Here is a 21745-nt window from a genome sequence, read left to right as displayed (position 1 = left end):
GAGTAGCCACCACTCACAGAAACTCCTGTGTTCACAAAGGTGAAACTCCAGTGCTCATATCTCTCAAAGACATTTCAGAAAGGAGTGAGCCTCCTTTTGCACGGACATTTCAGTTTACCAGCTAATGACACCAAACTGAACTTTAACTCTTCTGACCCAAGTGTAGTCAGATGATAAAAACCTCAACGAAGAGGTAAGAAAATGTATCAGAGACTTCTCAGAACTAGAAGTGATGAACTGGTGGTGACTACTGAGCACTTAAAGAGCTGTGCACACAGTTAAGGTTGGACATGGGAGAGTCTATGCCCATGCAAACCACCCTGAATATCAGCCTGCAGAGCATGCCTTACCTGTAGACAGTTAACTGAGAGGCCCTGAAGAGACTGTTGCTGAAAAAGCTCAGTGCAAACTAACATGTTGGGAAAATCAAGTGAATGCTGTGTTTGCATTGTCATTTCTAGCTAAGAAACAGGCAAATGCAGCTGTCCTCTCACCTCACCATAATCTGTGTTTCTTACAGATGAGCATTGCCAAGTACTTTGAAGAAGTCTCTAACAGGAAATACTGACATGTCTTGGGCCACATCACTCTGTAAACTGGAAGGCAAGCTGGAGACAGAAATAAGAGACTGCATCACAAAGCATTAACAGGGCTATTACAGAAAAGCTGCTTCTCCTTCTGCAGGACTGACAGGCACATTTTGTGGGACTGCACACCACCAATTCCTAGGTTCTACTGTTAACGCAGGGCATCGATTTTACCAGTAACAGAAACGTAACGTGTGCATTCCATATAAAAAGATAGCAGACTATAAACATATGTATCTTTTAAATTATTTTATTTTGTGTAAGCTAAAAGGAAATTTACACACTTAAATCTCAAAAGACCTTGGGCATGCACATTGACCTTTTTAGAGGTTCTTCTACATAGCTCTCTTTTTTCCATAGGAATTTCCCCAGACATTTACAACCCATAGTTTTTTACTGTATATACAGCCTAAAACCATAGCAATCTATGATTATGTCATTTTACACTGTGCAAAATCAAACAGGAATAGTGGTACAACAAAACATAAAAAAAAAACAAAACACCTTTAACAGGTAAATTTCATTGTAAGACATTCATATAGTTTTGGTCCTTCTTTTCCAAATCAAACTGATTAAAAGCAGACAACCTTCCAATGACCCCAAAAAAATCAAGTGTTTAGACAATGAGCCAGAACTGGAACGAGTAGTTACTGAGAGCATACCTTTCAACAGGCTACACAGTGACAGAGCCGTACTATTGAAGTTCAAGAACATAAAGATTGATCAGCCAATCAAACAGGGGGAGGGGATGGAGTAGAAAAAAAGGAAAAATCACATCTTCAGCTTGTTAAAACACAAAAGAAACTATTGGGTTTTAAAGAAACAATAATAAAACCGAAAACCTGCAAAGGGACAACGCAACCTTTGGGCTTTCTTTTCCCCAGCAATAGCTATTTTAATATATGCATGAAAGAAAAAGATGTTCAATGCGATCTGAAAACCTTTAAGGGGGGCTTCACAGGCTGTGAAGATTGAAGTGTGCATTTTGTTTTTAGGATTTATTTATCTTTTAAAACTTTTTCCTGTTTTGTAAGAAGGACACCACCAGTGTATTTCACAAAGACAGAAATGTGTACATCCCAGCACAACAAAAAGAACAGATCTTCAAAAAGATTTACCCCCAATTATTTACATTTTTCTCTAATATAAATTTAGGACTCCGGTATGTAAATAAATATACATTACTATGTATACCTTTCTAGTGCTGCTTACCAACAAATCAGCTGAACTTGATTTTTTTTTGTAATTAAAGCAAGACTGCTTTTTATGATCCACAGAGGGAAGGAAAAAGAAAAAAAAAATCAATAGAAAATGTCCAATTCACATCACTTTAGTCTACCTTTTCTTGGCAGCTTGTTGAAGGTGTTAATGTGGCTGGGAACATCAACACCTTGGCATGCATGAAAGTTAAGTCAGGAAGGCTAGAAATCACCTTGGCAGCCTCTTCACTAAGATGCTCTTCCTTTTTAGGCTTCCTGTGGAGAAGAAAAGAACAAAGTGCATTAATACAGTACCTGATATCCCTTGCATCACTAAAAGAATCACTGATTGAAGCAATGTTCTGTCAGTTTGTCTCCCACTGACAGGCACTTCTGTAAGCTACGTGAGAAGTCTAATGTTATAATACCTACCTGCCGACCAACAAAATGTTAACACAGAAAGTCAGCAAAATGTTCCTGTATATTGCTGCAATAAGGAGGGGAAAAAAAGTTCCTATTCAAATGCTAATTTTAATATTTCCCTTTTTTTTTTTCATGTTCCAGTGTTAAAGAAACTCACTTGAAGAGACAACCATGCCCATATTCCAGGTATAAGACAACAGAAGCATTAGTTCTAAAGTACCTAAATCCAGTATAATCTTCCAAAGCAAGAGTGGAAAAGTCTTGAAAGGACATTAAGAAGTTCCTAACTTACTTCTTAATACTTTTAAAATAAAAAGGTACTTATGCTGTGTTTCCAATATGACTGTTCTCAGATTATACATCATGCCACTCTACATATTGTGATCCACAAACCCTTTTTCCCCGCCCCCCAGGGCTCAACAACGGCAAAAGGTGGTTTCCAACTTGTAGCTACTTGCTTTGAAGTGCAGTAGTACGTGTAGCCATGATACATACAGCAGTTTGGGAATCACTGCTGTTTATTTTGCCTTTTGCATTATTCATAAGAATTACTGAGCAAAAATGAATAAAGAGGTCTGAATTCTATGTAGTTTGGTTCTCACTATTATGCAAACCCCTTACATTTCTTAAGTAAAATGAAGCCCGGCTCAGACCACTCCAGAAAACCCCCTTCCAGTGCCCAAACATCCATACTTCACAGACATCTGGTTTATCTTTGAAGAACACTGCCTATTACTAGAAATACTCAGTTTTACATCAAACACTATTCCAGTTCCAAAAAGGCACCTGCTGTACCCTGTAACAACATTAGAAATTCTAGCTAAATAAGCTCCCTCATCTTTGGGGTAAAAAGCTGAGACAAAAGGCTTGAAACCAGATACGCTGCCTTTCCCTAGAATATTTCAGAAATGCCCTTTCTGTATCTTTTGTCTTAGCTATAAACTCTAAATGGAGCCCTGGAGAGGGCAATGACCACTCTGACCACAAAGCAGCATGTACTTCTATTTTCTTTTGTCAGCACCCATCGGGATTGTTTCCTCGGCTGATCAGAGATTTGGGGAAAGCAAAGGGAAGCAGTGTCAGGATTTCTTAGCTAGGAGGAGAAGAAAAGAAACAAGCTGGAGTCAAACTCATCCTTGACATCACTGATCATTGTGTTGACACTGAACTATCACTTTGTTTGCTACTTGAAATCTCCACTTGATGAAAGATCTCTAGATGAGGCAGCCTAGATACTAAATCTGACTTTCCTTCACTAGAATAGCAGTATTTTCTTTTCTCTGCTGCAGTGGAATTTCATGAACCACTGACTAGGCAGATTACCAAATTCTGGAGGATAAACAAAGCTGTGTGCTGGATTTACTGAAGGAAGAAGCAGAGCCAATATGGGCCTCTTTCTCTAACAACTTCACAGTCAGCTCTGTTTGCACTTGAAGGACTATCTCAGAGCTGTTGAAATGTGGTTCTCACCCACCACTGTGTTATCAGTATCTGGTACCACTATTAGTAATCACTTACCACAAGCCTCTTAAAGGTACAAACTCCTGGTGATCAAGGACTTACAGCTAACTACAGAGTGTTTGACAGAGGAAGCCAAATGAAGAGGGCCGACTCCAAGATCTGCATTAAAAGGAGTTCCTGTAATTGTTAACTAGGCACCGAGATAGAGCTCACACACTCCCTGCTATTTATATGCCTCTTCCTCCTCTGCTCAACTGTGGCATTCTAAGAAATGGCACTGCTGCATCCCAGAGGCAGCACTGCATTTCACCTGGTGGTCATGCACCGGACCTTTATCACAGGGTAATGCTATTGCTCTTGCTGTACTAGCTGGTCTCTGCAACGTCACAGCAGAACAAGTGCACCAGTGAGCACAGTCAGATGTGAATCTCGACAATTACTGAATACTCCCCTCCTGGCTGGAGGCCCTTTGCAATAATTTAGCTACTTAAAGTGTTCTGTAGAAAGTACCTGTAAAGAAGGACAAGCTAACACACTAATACAGTAAACACTGCTTAGCTGTGACCAAGTCACAGCTATAGGTACAATCACTTGGTAATGAGGCTCAAAGTCTTTTAAAATCATCTCAGTGCAGAGAGGGGATGAGACAGCCTAAAGTCTGCATTCCTTGATGGAGAGGCAGGTTCCTCTGGAAGACAATAAAACTGGACACTGTAAGTACCATATCTGGGTAGCAGTCAGCACCCTTGGTAGTAGGTAACACCAGGCCAACCTTAAAGGATTACTCATTAGCCCTCTAAATTTAAAAGACAAAAGGTAGCATCATCACTGCAGACTGTTTTTACCCTCAAAACTTACCAAACTGCCTAACAGCTGTGGTACCTTTCGATGGAGGCAAGTGAAATAACCGTGTCAGTGCATTAGTTTCACTCACCCCTATTACTGAAGGTGTTCCCATTGTCAAGACCTTCTTCTGATAAACCCTGGTCTGAGGACATACATTGCAGAGCCTCTCCTGCTCATGTACTCTTTAATTCCTAGATACCATAGCTTACAGAACGGATGCCCAAGTGAGCAGATTGTCAGCTGTGGCTCTACTAATACTGTCTGCTTTGGAACCAGAACTTTTGATTACTAAATCATGAAGGAACCCAGCCCTCACTCAAAACAAGGTCTTTGCTTCATTCAGGATTTAAAACTACTCTACAGAGCACTCTGCCCCCAGCCATCTATTACACTAGATTGCATTTCCTCCTGAGACAGAAGGGATGCCCTTACCCTAGCAATTGTACCAGTCCCTCTACCTGTTGGCATGAAGTTTCCTTTTCAAAGGCATGTTAACACTAAGCTGCAAGAAATTAGCCAGACTGACAGGCACAAAAGTTGCTGGAAGAGACTTTAGCAAGAAACAGGGAATACTTTGCTGATGTGTCACTTGCACCTCACTGTTCTGTTTTGCATTCCAACCCCTTCCTACAGCATTCAAGTCTTTCAGGATTTCAGTCATCTCTCATGTTTGCAAAGGGTTTTGTGGATAGCACCAGCAAGGCCAGACTCTAACAGCAACAATGATTAGAGAAATGCACTTTAAAAACCACTCTGTAATTAAGAGGTAGCCTGCTCTATCCAACACCTCCCCCAAGGAATATTTCCAGCCTAAATGAGGGCTTCGTCTGTTTCTTGGAGAGATATCGGTGCTCTGTTTTCCTTCAAAAAGACAGCAGATAAACTTCTGATCTCTGCCAATTCTATGGAACAGGGCAAGGCTGCAGAATGTCTGTGGAATGCTGTACTGGATCCCTGACCTTCAACACTTACTGCTGCCATCAGGGTTTCAGGCTCAAGCTAAGGGAGAAGCCTCCCCTGCGCTCCCAACACTTTCCTTCTGCGAAACTGACTTTCTGGCTTAAAGAGATGGGTTTGAATGCAAAAGATGTGGCTCTTTTAAGCAAAGACAACTTTTTCACATGGTTTTTTACAGCTGAACAATGGTATTTTCATTCTAAACTTCACCCTAAATATCCTGAGTTCAGACAAATTACAGACATGGGATAGCCTTAACACAACTGAAGTTGCCATCAAAGTGATGTTAAGCCACTGGCTACATCTTCCCCTGATCAGTTATCATGAATGGATAACAGTCCATATTTCTGGGTTGGTGCATGTGTGTCATCCTTGTTAAGCTGGCTGTACCCAGCCACCCCTATTTTAAAGTCTTCAATTCATTATGAAAGAAAAAAAAATCAAAAGAAAAACAATTTTATTGCAAAAAGCTGACATTCTGTAACATATTTGTCATACTGCTGAGATAAGACCTTATTTCTCTGAAGGTTTCTAGCTTGAAAAACAGACTGCTTTTCTTTTGGAGAGCATGGAATTAAAGAAAGAAAAAATGTTTAAAATTCAGAGTTGGCAGAAACATACAAAATGTATTAAACACTGAAAACAGATGCTTTAAAACTGCTAATCCTTGTGCGTATCTGAACTTAACTGCCAAGTCTGAGGTCCCCACCCTCCCTCTACAGCCTGGTATTGTTACAACACAGATCTAGAACCTCCTCCTATCAGTAAGTAATGCTCTCCATGAGAAGAGCTTTTATCTGAATAAAGCACAAGTAAAAGCTTTCCAGTGCCCTGTGGAAAGCATTGGAAAAACCCCTAAATCCCTCGTATCAATAAACAATACAGAAAATGAAGGTGAACATTCATTTCAGCAAAGCAGACTTCCTTGTTAATGTCTGAAGAAAAAGTAAGCTAAGACTTCTTGAAGAAAGCAAGTAGGTATAAATCTGAGTGGAAATAAAAATTAATAGAGTTTGTATGCCCTGTTGTGAATTTTAAACTAGACTTAGAATATATAACAAAGTATTTTAACTGTGACTGTGTTCTTCTAATTAGTGGAAGTCAAACTTTGCCACTACTGCATTTTCAGAAAGAGTATATGCACTCCATGGATAGAAAAATAGGCATCCCAAAAGCCGAGACACAGAAATCAGCACTGAAGTATGGAGTTCCCTCTGCTGGTTCTCCCTTGAAATTTCATGGCTTGTTTTTATTCTGTATTCACTTTGACCATTTTCACTGCAGGAAAGCTAGCAAGAAAGTTTTCTTAACGAAAGAGCATGTTTTAAAAGAGCTCTTGCGAATGATAATTCTGGTCATTTTAAGACAGCCAGCTATATCCCACCACTACAAATCACTACATTTGCCAAAACTCTTTAACCATGCCTCCTAAGTGCTATGCTGCATGGAAATGCATCTAGTTGAAAGTGCTGAATAAACCCTACAGCTCACCTACAAGCGAGGATATGTTAAACTACCTATCAGTTGTAAATCAACTAATATTAATTGCATGTTGAGGCATGCACTTCCTCAACAACAGAAATGTTTTACTTGGTGAGAATCACTCAGTGATTCTTTTAATAGTCACAGGCATTAATTATACCTTAATACATACAGTCCAGGATCCTACTGCTAAAATACAGATTAAAAAATAAACCTGAAGAATACAAGCTTATAAATGGAAAGGCTGTTCTGTACCCATTCAACAGACCAGACTTCAAGTAAGACATCTGACACCTAAAGCTTTTATGTAAGTTCTACCTATAAAAAGAAGTACAGAAGAATTTCACACGAGATCCATGAAGCAGAAAGGACAACTTATACCAACTGCACACTTGTTCCTTGGCTTGCAACAGCAAAATTAACCTGATGTTTGCTCACATAAGTTTTGACGGGTGCTAGAAATACATGGGACAAATACTGTCATTATTATTAATCAGTTTTATCATTTTACTTGTGGAACATTCCAGATCTATAAATTACACAGAAGACTGAGGAGAATCTTCTCTCAGTCACCAAACTGTGTGGCCCAGTTTACCCTTCCATTCTTTGCAACCAACCCTCCTCTCAGGAAGTCATTTTCTCCAGTTCAGTCCTCATCTCTAGCTTTTCAACTTATGTCACAAACCATTTCCAATCTTATTTTAGAGTTCTATGACAATTGGAAATATGAATTACAGTACTATGAATTTTGTATTTAATAAGTACATCTTAGCCTTCTGATCATTCAAGAACTGCTGACCTGAAACCGCACACATTTACTCCTCACATTTAATGCCACCTTTGGAAAAAGAAGGAAAAAGCACAAGGAAGTATTTACCTTGTGGACGTGCTTGCCTTCTCCACTGTAGACATGAGTCTTGCAAACGCATCAGTCACTCTGTTGCTTGCATTGGAAGTTTCCAGTTTTGAGGTTGTCAATTCATACAATTCAGGATCCACACCTTATAGTATAAAATGATAATCAGTGATGGTTGGAGGCAAGTATAGCAATAAAGAGCCACAGACCAACTTGCTAGAGACTGTTTTCTGTAAACATCTGAATCATTTATAATGTCAAGATGCATGAAAAGAACATGACAGGACATGCCTGCATTTCTGAAACATCATCTTCTGTCCCCACCCTTTTCAGTAGCTTTTATAGTTGTACTAGAAAACACACACAGAGTGGATCAAGTCTGGCATACAACGCCTCAGTCTAAGAGTAAACAGAACAAACTTGATTTACCTTTTAGAGTGAAACACCTGTAAAAATGTCAGCTGTGGTAAAACAGATTGTTTCAATTACTTCTACTCAACTGTATTAGAAGAACACTGCCTGTTACCAGGAACCAACTGTTTAATGAGGGATCACACACAGCACTGGCATGCATTAGAGTGCGTTTTAGTATCCTGCTTCTCCCAAGAGTTAAAAACGTTTTGTGTTAAAAAATGTTTCCAGTGAGGAAAAGCAGCTTTTATGGTACTGAGAAGTGGAATGGCATTAAAAAAGTTACATACTAGAATGTGTAACGCTACCACAACTTTTAGTCTGTGGAATCGTTCAAGTATTTACAACGCACTAAGTATCTGGATGTTTCACAGCCTTGACTTCCTAGTTTCAGACATCTTAACTCAGATGCTGAATTATGACATCACATATGTTGAGGATGGATTTCAAATTCTATCATTAGAGGCCATTCTGAAAGCAATGCAAACAATAGAAAACTGCATCCAGAAAAATACATGAGTGAAATTCTACATGTTTAATAGCAAGCTTCACATCATAGTAAGAAGTAGCTCTAATATTTCCAGTTATTAAGTATATTTTCTTCAATAAAGTCTCTATGAATTAGAACTATCAAGAGGATAGCCTGTTACAACACATTTTGTTGCTCAGAAGGTTTTTACATTGGTGATACTACTCTAGTTACAGTTTAAGTTAGTTCATGCTTCATGGGTTTAAACAAAGTATGCATATATGCCATCCACAATAATAAGTGTTCTTCAAAAACAGTGTAGAGTTTTTGTACAGAAGCATCATGATAGACACCTGTGTTCTAAACAAGTGTCACACTTGTGTCAGCTGGTTTGGCCAACACACAAGCATTTCATACCAGTGCAGAACAAACACTGCAAATGCTTAGATACAGTGGTCCCATGTAGCTACCTAATGCAGAAACTGATTTATAAGCTGATGATTTTTATCCAGTCTGAGTGGAGCAAGACACTCTTGGAGACTCCTGAAATACCAAAAGATTACCAGGTAAAAAAAACTGAAAATGCCTGCGCCTATAGTTCTGCCTTTTCCACCCAGTAATTGCAGTACTACGTGCACAAACAGATGCCTGCTTTGCATGAACTCTCCCCACGCAGTGTCTACATCATTCATCCTTTGTGCACAAGTACTCTCACACTGTTAGGAAACAAAGTTCACCTAGAAGTAAAATGAAGAAAATCACCTGTTTAAGCTGCAGAAGGTGGGGGACGGGGAGATGATATGATCCACTTATTACGAATTGATTAGAAATTAATAGCTGTGTTTTCCGTGTACAGGTTTTTAAGTCTGGATTTCCAAAGTTAAGTTTTGTTCAGCTTCATGCAAAATATGCACTGTCCTGAGCCCAGTATATCAAGATTTTGTGTACTGTCAGATGTTTACAGAACTCGGAAATAGGAAAAAGCCCAACTATTCCATAAAATATCCACTTTCAATCAGGGAGAGGAAGACTTGAAGAAATACACTTTCACTTGCAGAAGCCTGAGAAATCCCATTAAGGTACAAATTGTAAAAACTAATTGAAACGAGGAGTCCTTTGACATGCAACTCTGCAACAGAAGTTAAATGCAACCTTCAAAGTTACATCATTTAGATATTCACATTTATGGTCCTGAATTCATTTTCATTGTCATGCGATGTTGCTGCTCAATTTACTGATCTTCAGGCACCTTACTCAGCTACATTTGCGTTGAACTATTACCATGAGAAATAAGACGAGACACTAAACCTGTGGGAACAAACTAGAAATCGGTAATTCCCTTTTCAGAATGCAGAATGCAATTCTTTTTTAAATAAAAGTTATTTTGGCTTGAAATCAGACTGAGAAGAATACAGTGTAGATCTATAGTAAGTAAAACTAAAGGTCTCCAGAGAAAGAACAGACTTCTATTACTAGTAAGTTTCTTCTTTAAGCCAAACGATCTAACAATTTGCCTTTCAATTATTTTACTTATTTTCAAGAGTTGCATATTCTCCGTTTTATTTAAATGATTTGAGAATATTTAAGGAAAGCACTGCAAAACCTTAATGAGATATTGAAGGAAAGTTAGCCAACCAAACCCCACACAAAGCTCTTAAACACACACACAAACACACGAGCTGCAAGCCAAGAAACAAATGACTTTCCCAGAAACAAGTCAAGAGGAAAGAAAAGCCAAACCAAATAAAAGTAACCAAAAAAGGGTACTCTAGGGCATACCAGGGAAGATGGTTGTACCTGTAACTCAATGAAACAAACAACAACAACAACAAAAAAAGGGGCAATAAAGGCTAACAGTATTCCTGTAGTAATCACTTCAAGTGTGCACATCAACAGGACACAAGAATGTACCCAACTGCACAAGTAGTACATGTACAGGGTACTGACGACTTCTGTTGATAGATTTGCACACACAAAAGAATCTGTAAGACTTGAGTTTCTTGAAGTTGCTACCTATCATTTCTATGACAAACCTGCCGTCTTTCATCTGGACTATGACATTTCTCAAGGGTGGAATAAAGACATTTGGAATGTGATGCCACAAAAATGCCTTCAATGACCAGATTTCAAAACAACAAAGCAGCGCAGGTTTTTAAAAACAAAAAATGCAGTAATAATTCTAAGCACTTATTTGAAATGGGGGAAAAACCCCAGACCTCTTAAAAACTGATATAAAAAATAAACCCCAGCAAACTAAAATTAAAAACCTCCAAAATCTTCCTATGAAGAAAATTATCATGGTTTCAGGCATTATACTGGAAGAATATTTGCCTTATCTACATAATCTATGCACTAAAATAAATCCCCCAAATGTTCCTTTAAATTCCTGCAGAAATTTATTCAAAGTGTAGGTTTTCACAAGCTCACGCAAAATAGTCAGAGCATGTCAAAACCATGTCATAAATTAATTCAATTACTTTCATGTATTATCTAATGGAGAGTGGAGTTTTTACCTCCTTTTTAAGGGAAAAGGTTGGAGATAAAGTGCTTTGGCTTTATAATTATTGTTCATGAACTTCTAATGTCCCACAAACATGCAACTATCTTTGCTTTCTATTATGACTTATGTTAAAACACTTTTTTCACTTTACCATTAATATTAGTAGTTCACACACACAAAAATTTAGTCTCCTGGTAGTAGCAAAACCCATCAGGGTTTTGATACGTTAAGCTCTAACTTTAAATTCACTCATAACTTCTAAATAACATCATAATCCTATAACTTGGAGGCACTCATTCAGAGGAGAGAAAAAGCCTCATTTTTGGAGAATCATCACATCCGCAACATTTTTCAAGCGCTTAGAGAAGTTAACTCTCAAAATTTCTCGTTTGAAACAAGTGTTTTAACATCTTATTTGCATGAGCATAAAAGCCATTCATTCCTTCACCATGTGACAAATACAGAGCTGACAGTACCTTTTAAATACTTCAACTCGATACAAAACATCAGGAAACAGAACACAGATTAAAGGAAAAAAGCAGTAGAAAGACACTGTAGAGAAACACAATGCAAAATTTCTCCTTGTTTATAGGAAAGTCAAGTGATGTGCTCATGCTTTTAGTAAGTCATTATAATATTACAGTTGTGGTTTTAACACTCTGCTGACCTGGGATTGTGGTGGTGCTGCTAGAGCTACTGTCATCCACGGGCCCAAAGAAATCAAGGTTCAGAAGAGTGGAACCTCCACTAGCTTGAAATTCAGTGACCGTGTTGGTAGGCAGCCATATAGAAGGTAAGCCAAGGGAGGGGTTTATGTGTAAAAAGGGGTAAGACACACACTTGAACATGCAAGTTATAATTAGTACTCAGTACACAATTTAAAAATTGACATGAAAACAATGCTTACAGTATTAGTTTGTACCTTCTAAAAATGTTAACAACTTAATTCAGTGCACATTTCCTTATGTACAATGCAGCAAGGAAATCAACACTAGTAACTTGAAAATAGAAATATTTATTTCAATCTAAAAATTAAAGAGAACCAGCACGACCCAGAAAGAAAGATGTGATCAGTTAAAGGGAAACAATATACAGGTCAACTTATAGTTGGAATATAGTGGGCTTTTGCTCCCCTCATTGCAATTGAAAAACAGGAAAGTCAGGAAGACTTAGCAGATCCCCAAAAAGCGAAGAACTGAAAGAACCCTTTAAAGTTTTATTCAGCAGCTTTAAGCTATTAATTATCGTTATCTTAAAGCAGGGTAACAAATGCCACTCTCGTATCCAGTTCCTCACTGGTTAAGTTATACTGTTCCCCTTTAGTACTAAACCAGAAATCAAACCAAGATACATTTTAGAGAAGTTGTTCATTAAAAAGAAAGCATGATGATTGACTGAAGTAGTAAGACACCAGACAACAGCAAAAGGGTCCATCCAGGCTTTCCTTCAGCACCATGATATTGCTATCCAAACTCTTACATCCCACATGTTCTGAAACAACACCATGAGGCAACACCAGTGGAGTAAGAGATGCAGTTTATTTTAGCCTGCTTTTGAACAACTTGTGTCATGAGTTAATTGCTGTTAGCAGGTTCCTCATAAAAGTGTGTTTCTTTACAAGTTTCTAGTCTGTCCATCAAACAAGTTTCCAAAACTTGCTTTGTTTCCTTTGCATGCACTTGCATTTCTGAGACTGGAGGTGGTGGCACAACTCACTCTGCTATTAAAATAGACATATGTGAAGGGTCTTTTATGTGATAACTATATACATTTACAGATACAAATAAGTTTGTAGCTACCTCTTTAATATATCACCTATAATTAGCTCTTGCATGTAAGCAAAAGTGATAACTGATGAAGTCACATTTTTGAAATATAAAATTATCTGTAAATCTGAAAACTTTCAGCTCAAGAAGGATATATTTTGCAAACAGTTTTTGATTAAAATATTGTGCTTTGAAGTAGCCACTATACACAAGTTCATCATTCAAAGGATGTCCAGAGATAGTAGTTCAATGGTGAAAAATACTCTTAAGAAGTAAAACTCAATCCAAAATGCTCTTTTGTTCAGAGTTTCATTATAATCTGCAGTTATGCATAATGTAGTGTTAATATTGCCACTGTGACACTAGCATCTAAAATAATACTTAACCTGGTATTTTCCAGACTACGTAATACTTCACATAGGGGCACAGTTAATCAGAAAGAAAGCCTGAATTTCCAAAGGTAGGAGTAAGAAATAAATATTATATATATTTATATATATGTGTGTGTGTATTAAAAAAAAAAATAATCAGCAGATAGATGTTTGTCTGAACTTTGTAGCTTTCTTATCTCTAGCTCTGGTGCTAGAGGCTCTACGGAGAGACGTACCATCTAAAGGGTTAGTAAGGCCACTGCTACTCCAGTCAAACTGGACAGGTGGTAGAGATTCCTAGAGTTGAAAAGTCAGAAATCAGATTTTATAGTCAGTTCAGGTTACAACAATGCAAAGCAGTTCAAACAACAGATTCTTTAGCGTCTAAATACTAAAAAGACAACTAAATGAGCAAGCCCCAGCTTTTAGGAGGCAAGTATTTTCATAATATGCACTAAAGATTCAAAGTAGATTTGTTCTTTCATAGGAAATCTCATTAAATTCTCAACAGTACAGATTAGGTAACCTCTATACTCTAACAGGATTTGCAAATTAACAAAAGCATATGAATTTGATTAAAAAAAACTTAAGGCATAGTTGAAAGTTAAACTATTAATACTTTCATGGAAGACAATGCATTTTGAATAAGAAGTTATGTATACACAATTACAGGGCAAATGTAAAATCAGGTTATTAGTGAAAGCTGTCTGTACACCCATTCTTTGTCCTGATTACATACAAAATCAAGTTATGTACCATCAAAGAGCCTGTGATTGTTTTGGTTTGTTTTGCTTTAAAGAGTCATAATCCCTATGCGTGAGGGACAAACTAGAAATACCCTCCCCATCCCAACCTTTAAAAAAATCCTGTAACTTGTTATCCTTTAACTATTAACTCATTCTAACATAAAAACAAACCCTTGGTAACAATGCTTGAACAAGAGGAGTATGGAAATGTTAAGTCCAAGGAGCCCACCCTTGCCTTTTCATTTCCTCTTGTTATGTCTTTTACACACACACAGGTAAATCAAGCAAGCAGCAGGGACCATGCTTTACAGAGGAAGTGTGTTCAGGTGCAGTGTGACTTGCAAGTGCTGTCCTCTTGTATTCTCAGGATGCAAACAGATGGGACTGTATCAGAAATGGCTGAAGTAAGTTCATCTTTCTACTTCTGTGCATTGCATTTCTGCTATCTCCCCAGTGGGGTTGAGTATCAAGAAGTAATGGGAAAGGATGTGCCCTCAACTTGTAACAGAACAACCACACTTACGAAAGCAAAGCAGTGGAAGTTCTCTGCAGCATTATTCAAAATGCAACACTAGTTGTCAAGTTTCCAGTGGCTGAGACATACCTTCATACCTTCTCTTTAGTTTTATTATATATACATATATATATATAAATAAACCTGTCAACTATCCAACACTGAAAAACCAAGTAGAATCACAAATCACAACTGTAGCAGCTTGAGCTAGCTCTGCACAATTAAGCTAACTGTAAGAGGCTTTTGCTAGGTGATAGATGTTTATGGAAAGAAAAATGAAGGGACCTGGAGATTTCTGTATTTACTTATAGTAAATGCCTTGCCTAGAAAAATCTTTCCTACCTAATGACTTGGAAGTATTTCCAGTACTGAGCATAACTGGAACAGTATTTACTCCACGGAGCTTAAGAAGCTGATGCTATACTTTTTACTTTGCTTTGCTAATGAAGTTACTGGCACTGAAATGATTTGCATGGAAACATAATGTTAGGAGTGTGGAAACTACACCTGATGAAGTAATGATCACTATCATCTGTAGCTTTGGTTAAGGTCTGTCACATCTAAAATATATTAACATTAAAAGGGGCTTGTAAAGAGAAAAAAAAAAAAAAAGGCAAAATGAACTCAAATTGAAACAAAATAGCTTCTTACCAACTCTCACTGAGGAAAACACCCACTACATTTTGTGTCAAAAGACTGAGTCAGGATGGATGAGTGTGACAGAACTGCATGGAAACAGTGGTACCAATGGCTTGCTAAGCTTTTTCCTTTAATGATGACTTGATTCTCAGATTTGCCAGAGCACAAAGGATGTGATGAATTCTTCCTAATATGGGGAATGAACCCCAAACTGATTCGAAATCAGTAAGAGCATATTAAGTGTATTAAACTGCTCTATGGGATGAGGCCCTTCTGCTGACTTCAATCACTTCCAAAAGAGGGTGGCAAGTAAAGTCGACCCCATCTATACAGGTTGCTGACAAGCCCTATTCTATCAAACAGCAAAGGGAAAGCAGAGACAAAAGCCAAAACTAAGTTTTCTGTTCCTTGTGTCCTTGGCCCCAAGAAAACTAAACTATACAGGGACACCTGAACACAGCACTGAAATCTCAGACAGTGGGAACATAATGTTTTGTTTTTCAGAGATTGCTAGCTTGCTAGACTACTGCACTTCGACTATTACTTTAATAACATGCTTTAAGGAAAAACACCCAATCTAGAAGAATATTGAGAACTGGGGCAAACTGCTCTCACTCCTTCCTGCATCTTAGATTGCAGGGCATGGTACAGAAATGAAAAAGTATATTCAGCTGTCAGAATACTACTCTCAATGTTAAGGAAGGGAGAAAGAGGAAGCTAAAATGCCTACTGGTTTTACTGCATCATATTTCTCTTTGATAAAAGTGAGAGATGTTTTCACACAGTAATTTTACAATGGTATTATGCAAGAGCTTTTATAATCCAAAAGAGTAAAATGTAAATGTTTGTCTCTGTGCCAATTATTACCCAAGGAAAATTAAACAAAGGAAAAAAAAAAAGAAAGAAAAGAACTGTTTTGCTGTCTTAAAGCTGTGAGAGGGGGGGAAATAGAAGGGCTTGTAATACAAATATAGTATAAATATTTAGCTAATCCCAGAAATGAGCACCATAAACATTTCAGAAAGGTTTACAAGGAAGTAATTCATACATTTCACTGTGTGCATTCATTGGCAAAATTACAACAGTCCTGAAAAATTATTCTTCTCAGACATCACTTTCAAACGACTGTCACACCTGATACAATAGCAAGTTCTGTATCTCTTACCTGCAAACCTTTCTCTCTGTCAACAAAGCTACATATATTCTTGGATCTTTCTCATGTGTGTAACTGGAGAGCAGTCCCATGATGGAGGCTTTGGCTGGTGGCCAATAATATGGTAGTTTGCATCTGTCATTGTTAGAAGTCCTGATGGTCCCTTGTATAATTAAAAGTATTTTTAAAGACTGTCACCCCATGGGGTTTAATTAAGGCTTAGACCCTAATAGCCAGCAAGTGAAGATACTTATTTCTATTATAACCTGATCCCTAATTCAGTGGCTTACATGCATGCAGATGTGCTATAATGGGCACCTGCAGAAAAGAATGACTGGCAATTTTCTTCTAGAAAGGTCTGGGTCACTGTAGATTTCTAATCCAATATAAAACTCACAAAGCAAAATTAGGCGGGTAAGAAATTCCCTATTTATCCTGTATGCTGGGACAAAGCTACCACTAGACTATACCAAAGAAAGAGTCCCAGATAGAGAGAAGAGGATGCTTTGAAGCAATAGTGAAAGAGCACAATATAAGATAGCTTTTTTCCAAGAAAGCCGAAGAGAAGCAGGTAAATAAACTTTAAAACATTAGCCACAGAACAGTATCAAATCAAAAGAAAGCAGTTGACATTAAGTCCAGACAGGAGCCATTTTAACAAGTGCTGAGATATATTTAAATCACACTGCCTGAAGACATGGCCATGGTACAAAACCCCCCTAAAGAAGAAGAGAAGGGTACCCGCATCAGGTTTCACAATCAATGTTTGCCTATGTGAGCAGATGCTCTTTCTTTACACCTGATGTGTGTTGACAAAGCTTTTACTTCAGACCTGTGAAGCCTCTGAGACACCATGCTTGGATAAAGTGAACAGCAATCAGGGAATTATTTCATACTGCGTTTCCTGCCTTACAGTTATGAGCACAGATGAAGAGAGAAATAGACCCCTCAATTGTCAAGATAAACAAGACGAAGAATTTAGATCCTACCTTCAAATACAAAACAGGATGAGTCTACAAAAGTCATCTTTACACAACAAACTAATTTGATAGATCAGTCAGTAACTTAAGTAGCTTGAGAGAAGAAATCACAAAAACCTTGCCCTCACAGCTTAAATGGCTCAGATGGAAATTTCTCCACTCTATTTCCACACTGTAATCACCCCAGTGAGATCCTCTGCAGGGAATGGGGCCAAGACACAGAGTTTATATAATAACTCAGAAAAGATACTGCAGATGATTTGCTGCTTTTTCCTCAATACTTTTGATTCTGAATGCTCTCTATTTTAAATCTCTGCACGCTTTCCTCCATTCGCCTACAACAAAAAAAACTTAGGAGGCTTTTCGATGTTCCTACAAATGTTCTTTGCACTCCTACTTCTGCATCACCACAGTCTCTCTTCCAAAGTCTTATTCCTTCAGCAGGAAGTCATACATGTACACACACAGACAATGATCTGTATACAAGTCCCACAAATGCCAGGCTTTAAACAACTCATTTCCTTAAGCAAAGCCTGGGAATCTATTAATAAGAGCCTCTCCTTCTAATAAGGAAGCCAATATTCTGAAGCTTCTAAATATAAGAATGACCCATCATCATCACTATCTGAAAAGAGGCATTCAGAAGTTTTAATTAAATAATTACGCATTAACTGGATAAGCTTAAAGAGATATAAATTGTTATATCTAAATTACCTGTCTTTAGAATAAGAAGTTTCAGTGTCCACCAAAACTGTCTATATTTCCACCGCATATTTACCAATATTTATAGCACAGTTCCTAATGAAAAGTTTACCAAAGTTGGGGCACATCATCTTAACACCACTACAGTCTGGAATATTCCTAAAGGCAGTCTGCACAATGTGAAGTTGGATTTTTCCAAAAGCAAACAGAAGCCACCAAACATTAAGAGACGATAAGGCCAAGAAAGAAACAAGGTTTCTGAGGTGGTGAACTGATTGGTCCTGCCCTGAAGCTTTCTCAATGTTACTTAACTGTGGCCTCTTAATGGTTACAGCTCTAACTCATCTCTTATCCAAAAGTTTATTTCAGTATTTGTCTTTCTGAAAACAAAACCAAAAAAAACAAGGCCAGCAGCACAGACAGACAGCACAGAAGCTTCTGGTATGTATTCATAGACCACAGTTATGGAACTGAGATGGTCTTGTCAGAACAAGTGATGGGACAAGATTATGTAGCCCAGAAAGCCAACTGCATGCTGGGCTGCATCAAAAGGAACATGGCCAGCAGATCAAAGGAGAGGATTTTCTCTCTCTACTCTGGTGTATGAGATCCACATCTGCAGTCCTGAGTTCATTTCGGGGGGCAACAACACAAGAGGGATGCGGACCTGCTGGAGCAAGTCCAGAGAAGGGCCAAGAAGATGACGATCAGAAGGCTGGAGCACATCTGCTATGAAGATAGGCTGCTGGGCTTGCTCACCCTAGAGAAGAGAAGGCTCCAGGGAGACCTTACAGCAGCCCCCTAAAATGGCCTACAAGAAATCTAGACAGGGACCTTTTACAAGGACACGCAGTGGCAGGACAAGGGGGAATGGCTTTAAACAAACAGGGGAGATTTAGACTAAATATCAGGAAAAATTTTATCCCTGTGAGGGTGCTGAGGTGCTGGCACAGGGTGCCCAGAGAAGCTGTGGCTGCCCCATCCCTGGCAGTGTTCAAGGCCAGGTTGGACAGGGCTTGGAGCAACCTGGTCTAGTGGAAGGTGCTCCTGCCCATGGCAGGGAGTTGGAACTGGATAAGCTTTAAGGTCCCTTCCAACCCAAACCATTCTATGATTATCCCACTGCTTGTCACAGTTTGGAATTTTGCTGCAGGAGCACCCAAAAGTACAAATTCATAGAAAGAGGAAAAAAAACCCAACAAACCAAAACCAAGAAACCTCTGATAGGTAGAGGTTCTTTATTTTTGGCACTCAGCACTACAACTGCCAAGCAACTGAGAAAATGGCACATGTCAGATGCCGCTACTTCAAGCTCTTGCAGCTCTTTACACTATGTTTAGCGCACGGTTTAATTTGTTTTCCACTCTGTAAAAAAATGGAACTTCGAATGCTGCAGAAAACCAGTGAAATTTTCCTACTTTGTTTCATATATAGAAATAACACTAGTGATTTCTTTAGCTCAGGCTGGTTGCAATATCCATTATTGTTACATTTTCTAATGCCCAGTCCAGCTGCTCAGTTCTGCTACAGTATTTATACAGAAGCAGCACAGGAGCATCACCAAACCTGTATAATTGCTATATAAAACAATTCAGTTCTGAGACCACTGACATACTGCAATTCTACAGTGAAAAACTTCTCCTCTGGTAATAAGCATGTCACAGAGCTCTGCACTATGGCAGAGCAAGGAATGCAAGGAAATCCGTATACTCAGAAAAACCTAGTGTAAAGTTTAGCTGTAGCACAAGGATAATTTATTCTGGAATGCCATTAAATGACAAGCATAGCAGGTAACAAAGATGCTGGGTAGATTAAACAAGACCTGCAGTAAGCTGACCCTCTGAATATGTGCTGAGTACCACTGTAGTGATATTGAAAATGAAATGTCTCTGCACATCTCACTAGCTTGTTGACAGCCACACACGCTGTAACATGCATGGCATTTAAGTGGTTTTCTAATGTCATAATATCAAAACTGCAAAAAAAGAATTAATGAAATTCAAAAGCTCACTCCTAAACAGATCTGAATTCATTTTTTACCAGACTTAAAAGACAGAGAAGCAACAAAGCAGCTTTCTGTTCAACAGATAATCATTCAATAAAACCTGGCATAATGGGCCAATAGAGCTTGTACAGTCAGGCACTTATTCTAGTAATGACTGTACCCAGAATCTGTTTCCAGGCAGCTGGGCTGTTCTTCATATTACTCTGAAAAAGGAAAGGAAGAAAAGGAAAAAGAACATGAACAGTACACATGTAGATATGGTAATTCAGAAGAAACAAGGGCTAACCAACAGGTAGAACAATGTCCTGTAAGCCATCCTACAAGACCTTTGCTTCAGAAAAAGGGAAGATGAAGAACGTTAGCCAAAAAAAGGAAAATTCCAAAGTTAAATCTAAAATTTGTGGAAGTAACTGTCCACTGCTGCCTAACAGAGGTACCATCAGGACTCAAATGCTGGCCACCAACTGCTACAGTCTTACCATAGGCACTCCCTTCCAGTCACACATGAAAAGCAGATCCAAGAGCAAGACTTCAATCTAACACAAGGAACACCTGCCCTTTAAACACAGATGGTTTTGCACACACCATTTAGATATTTTAAGTATGAAGGAAGAGGCAAAGCCTCCCATTGTTTCCCTCATTCTTTCTTTTACTCTCCTCCCCCTTCTCGATGTTTTACCTGGAACTGATCAGATGTACAGGTGTTCATCTCTGGTGATACAGGAGGTGTCTGTCCTATTGAAGCTATTTTTTCTGCTGCAGATATTGGTTTCAAAGGTTCCTTGGTAGGCTCTAACATACCCTAAATAGAGAAATAAATAAAAAAAATAATAAAACACACACATATATATTCCAAGAACTGCAGATGAAAATAAAATAGGAAACACACCACTTGGTAGTACTACCCTCAACTAGGGGCTTGGGGGTAACCAGTATCTTGGACACTTTCAGTGAGGGGGACAGAAAGAGATGGGACAGGGAAGAGAATCACCCTGGTTCCTTAGGGATAAGAAACATTTTAGAGCCAGTAACAGAAACCTAAGTGCTTCACGGGATCTTGCTTTCAGCTTTCAATAATGTAACTTAAGATGGAGGGAACAGTTACTTGACGAGGTGATGTCTTCTCCCCGTTGTGTACAGACTATTCTAGAAACATCAAATGGCCCATCACAAAGGCAAAAGTGCATTCATTCCATTTCAACAATTAAGTAACTCAGAAGAAACAAGTCAAATTACCAGCTTGCAGAATGATACCAAGAACAGTAATTACTGACATGGATATAAATGCATTAAAAAGCTTTAAGAAAATAATTAAATGACATTTTAAATTTTAAGCAAGTGGTCCAAAGATAGACAGCACTATGAAAATGTCTGAAACCTCGTAATAAAATTGAGGGTGAGAAAGACTAAAGTTTGTGCCAAGGTGGTTTGCATGTCTCTGTGCAATGAGGTATGAGAAAAGAAACCCCCAAATAAAATAACTGGATTTGCATCCAGCATATTTAAAATCATTTCAGGAAGCCAGCCACCAAGATGTTTCTACACCATATTAAGGGAGCTTAGGATTTAACCACCAGTTAAATCAATTCTTTTGGACAGTGGAGAAGCACCTGAAGCAGGGTGGCAACAGGAAGCTGCAAGCCACTTTACTCCTACCATCATCTCTATCCAGCTTATT

At 38.4% G+C, this 21745-nt stretch overlaps 1 protein-coding gene across 1 annotated transcript in view; it reads right to left on the bottom strand.

The window, feature by feature from the left end:
* Nucleotides 1-821: 821 nt before the first annotated feature.
* AFTPH (aftiphilin) overlaps nt 822-21745 on the bottom strand; it is a 48809-nt gene continuing 27885 nt past the window's right edge. The window contains 6 exon segments of the mRNA XM_061356200.1: nt 822-2062; nt 7833-7956; nt 11859-11998; nt 12000-12030; nt 13565-13625; nt 20747-20869. Of these exon segments, the coding sequence (XP_061212184.1) occupies nt 1918-2062; nt 7833-7956; nt 11859-11998; nt 12000-12030; nt 13565-13625; nt 20747-20869 (624 nt within the window). The 3' untranslated portion in view covers nt 822-1917.

This window comes from Neopsephotus bourkii, unplaced genomic scaffold (genome assembly GCF_033783945.1).
Source record: "Neopsephotus bourkii isolate Nb327-2 ecotype Australia unplaced genomic scaffold, CSIRO-AGI_Nbou_v1 NB_845, whole genome shotgun sequence".
In the NCBI taxonomy this organism is placed as follows: Eukaryota; Metazoa; Chordata; class Aves; order Psittaciformes; family Psittacidae; genus Neopsephotus; species Neopsephotus bourkii.
This window is presented reverse-complemented; position numbering and strand designations above follow the sequence as displayed.